General features: G+C 41.1%; 1 protein-coding gene across 1 annotated transcript in view; it reads right to left on the reverse strand.

The window, feature by feature from the left end:
- Nucleotides 1-3152, reverse strand: part of LOC118428489 (putative sodium-coupled neutral amino acid transporter 10) — a gene marked incomplete in the record, with an annotated part of 12064 nt that continues 8912 nt past the window's right edge. Inside the window, 2 exon segments of the mRNA XM_035838574.1 lie at nt 1-2606; nt 2890-3149. Coding sequence (XP_035694467.1) covers nt 1053-2606; nt 2890-3149 — 1814 coding nt within the window.

Consider the following 3152-nt stretch of genomic DNA (forward strand, 5'->3'; position numbering starts at 1 on the left):
TTCTACCCACAGTCACTTTATTATGTTAGTGTAAGAAAAAAATGATATTTTTTAAATTGTGATCCTTTCCTGTATGTACATTCAAATATACACAACATGGAAGGTAAAATACATGTGCTGACGTTTGACATAGATGTCAGGGATATGGCATAACATTTACACGTATGAATTACAGCTCCTCACCAGAAGTTATATTCTACATTTAAGTTTCTTAAGGCAAGTTAAAGAGAATGATAAACCATAATTGCAGTTTGCATGATGCTCTACTGTCTACATGAGAAGTTTTCTACAAGTGCCTTTTCTCAACCAGAGGCTAGTGCATTCCTGTGTGCAAAATGCTTCAATCTTTACATAGTGAAAGTCTTATTACGATGACCTCCCCATAAACCATTTGCTTTGTACATGAATATCTTACAAAACTGTATCAAGGCCCCACCTAATACTGTTTTACAGCTAGCGCTTGCAACAGATTCATATGTACCACAGGCAACAAGTGTAGTAAGACAGATCCTAGGTACAGATATGTAATACTAGTTAATACAACTATTGCTGGAATTTTGTTCAACTCTGTAGTATGTACATATTATGTATACTTTCTAACACCTTGAATTAAAGACATCTTTAGGTAATGATGGAATATCTGGTAAACTTGACAGCTGAAATAAAATAAGATTGAAAAATGCTGAAATCTTCACAGAAGATTCTTCTGAGTCTACGTCACAGTTCTACATGTGTTTTAGATGTGAGCTATTCAGATTGTCATGATGCCTTATTATCAAATGTACCAGTGTCCAACCTGTCCTGAAATGTTGCTACACCCTACTTGCTTTAAAGTACACATGCAGCACTATTCACAGTTGTCATTAGATGCAGAGATGATGCTGTATACACAGAGATATGACAGTTGAAAGCTGTACAGCGTTGGACTGTTTTCAGCACCTCAAAATCTCATTAGTATTGTTACAAAGCGTTGAATTTTAAGAATGGCAGTTTTATGAAGTCACCAAGTATTAGTTAACCATTTTACACCAGATCTAAATAAAATTCAAAGTCTATTTCCTGAACTCTTTTCTATGATCATGATCATCCTTCTTGTCAGGATGGGCTTTGAGATCCCTCACCTGAGCTAGATTGACGAGGTTGTGACCTTCAGCTTGACCTACCAAGTCTTTTTTAAGATTATCACCATCAATGACCATTTTTACATTATTGTTCTCATCTAAAGGAAGGTTTTCCTCCTTCTTGTAATTGTTGAAATCCCATTTATCATCTTTTTCCTCTTCTATGTCATGTTTTGCCTCTTCAAACTTCAAATTTTCTTCTTCCTTGCCTTTCATGTCATCACCTGGTGAATTCTGAAGGATTTCCTCCTTTGCTTTGCTTTCATCATTGCCTTTATCTGATACAAGGACCTTTGCTGGTTTAACTGTTGCATGATACTTCAAGTCCCGATTTAACTGATTCTTGTTTACTACCTCCTCTTTTGGTGCTTCCATCTTGACCAGACCATCATTATTGTTGAGCTTCTTGCCTTCTGCATTGATGTTGTCTTTGACAGAACCCTGCTGAAGTCCTTCTGCAGGCTGGACCTGTAGTTGATCAGCAGCTTGTGCTAGACCATCTTTTGGCACCTCTACTATCTCCAGGCCACCAACATCTCTCTCCACTCTACGGTGTGCAGGGTTTGCATCAGGCAATCCGTCTTGAGCAGGCTTGACATCCAGGTCTAATCCTCCAACATGCTTCTCTACTGCTTTCTTGCTGTCAACTGGATTTAGGTGTATGTTGACGTCTTGCTTTTGTTGTATTGCTTTATCTTGGTCAAGCTGAATGATGTTGTTTACTATTCCCTGCCCTTGGTCTACCTGCCTCCCAATGTCTTGATGAGGGACAACATCTTGCTTTGATAACTTAAGCTTTCCGTCTGCTGCGATTCCTTGATCCATCCTTGCATTGTCCATTGGAGCAGCCTGCTTCAAGTTCCCATTGACTAGATGGCCCTGCTGGACTCCAACATTGTCAACTATTCCTTGCTGCTTCCCAGCGTTTGCCAAAATACCCTGATGGAGTTCTGCAACCTCTAGTGCGGCATTGTTTACTATAACCTCATTGTTGTTCACAACGTTGCCTCGCTGATGCCCAAGGTCTGCCATACCCCCCTGTTGAAGATTACCAAGCTGTAATGCATCTCCTGCACCCATTTGCTGCAATGCTGCAACATCAACAGGCTGGTGCAATTTGGGAGCTGCATCTTGGTGCAATTGCCCATCCCCTAGCTGTTGTTGTAGCCCCATGTCCACAACACGACCTTGCTGCAGAACATCTCCGACACCTTTCTGTTGTAAATTTCCATCCACCATAGCCTGGTTTAGCCCCGCGTCTACAAACCCTTGCTGCTGTTGGATGTCTGCGTTCTGTAGCACAACACCCCTAGGCTCTTGGGGCACACCGATGTGGTCTCCATCTTGTTTCTGCTGGTCTCCATCGCCTACATCTTTAGCCTTGTGCTCTTTCAGCTCATCCAACAGCTGCTGCTGTACCTCCAACAGCTTCTCCTGCTGTTCCTGCTGCTTTTGGATGATGTCCAGCAGCTGTTTCTTTTGTCCCTGCAATATGCAAATATACAGGCACATGAGATACAAAATGTAAAAGAACATTACAAAGTTGTGTCACCGCACCTTGCAATTTGCTACATCCGATTCAAATTCTGTGAAGACAGCAGCCCGAGTCTGCTTCAAGGACTGGACATGAAAACCTCTGGATGTAACCCAACACACCAACAATGCTTGGTGTGACAAAGTCACACATTCTGCATTTCAAAATGGATGCTCTGATTTGTTTGAATCATTAAATGTTCAGTTCTTTACAATTTGAACTTGGACAACTAACCTCATCTTTCTCTTCTTCATCTTCCTCCTCCTTGTCTTTGGGCTCCTTGTCTTTATGCTCTTTCTTGTCTTTGTCTTCATGCTCTTTGTCTTCAAGCTCTTTCCTGACATCCTCTTCAGCAGCATTATCTTTCTTCATGTCATCTTCTTCCTTCACTTGATGTTTATCACCTGCTTCCCTCAAGTCTAGTTGCTTTTCATGTTTCTTGGCAGATTCTTTCTTGTCTTCCTTGTCTTCAAAATCTTCTATCTCTCTGTCATCTT

This window comes from Branchiostoma floridae, chromosome 13 (genome assembly GCF_000003815.2).
Source record: "Branchiostoma floridae strain S238N-H82 chromosome 13, Bfl_VNyyK, whole genome shotgun sequence".
In the NCBI taxonomy this organism is placed as follows: domain Eukaryota; kingdom Metazoa; phylum Chordata; class Leptocardii; order Amphioxiformes; family Branchiostomatidae; genus Branchiostoma; species Branchiostoma floridae.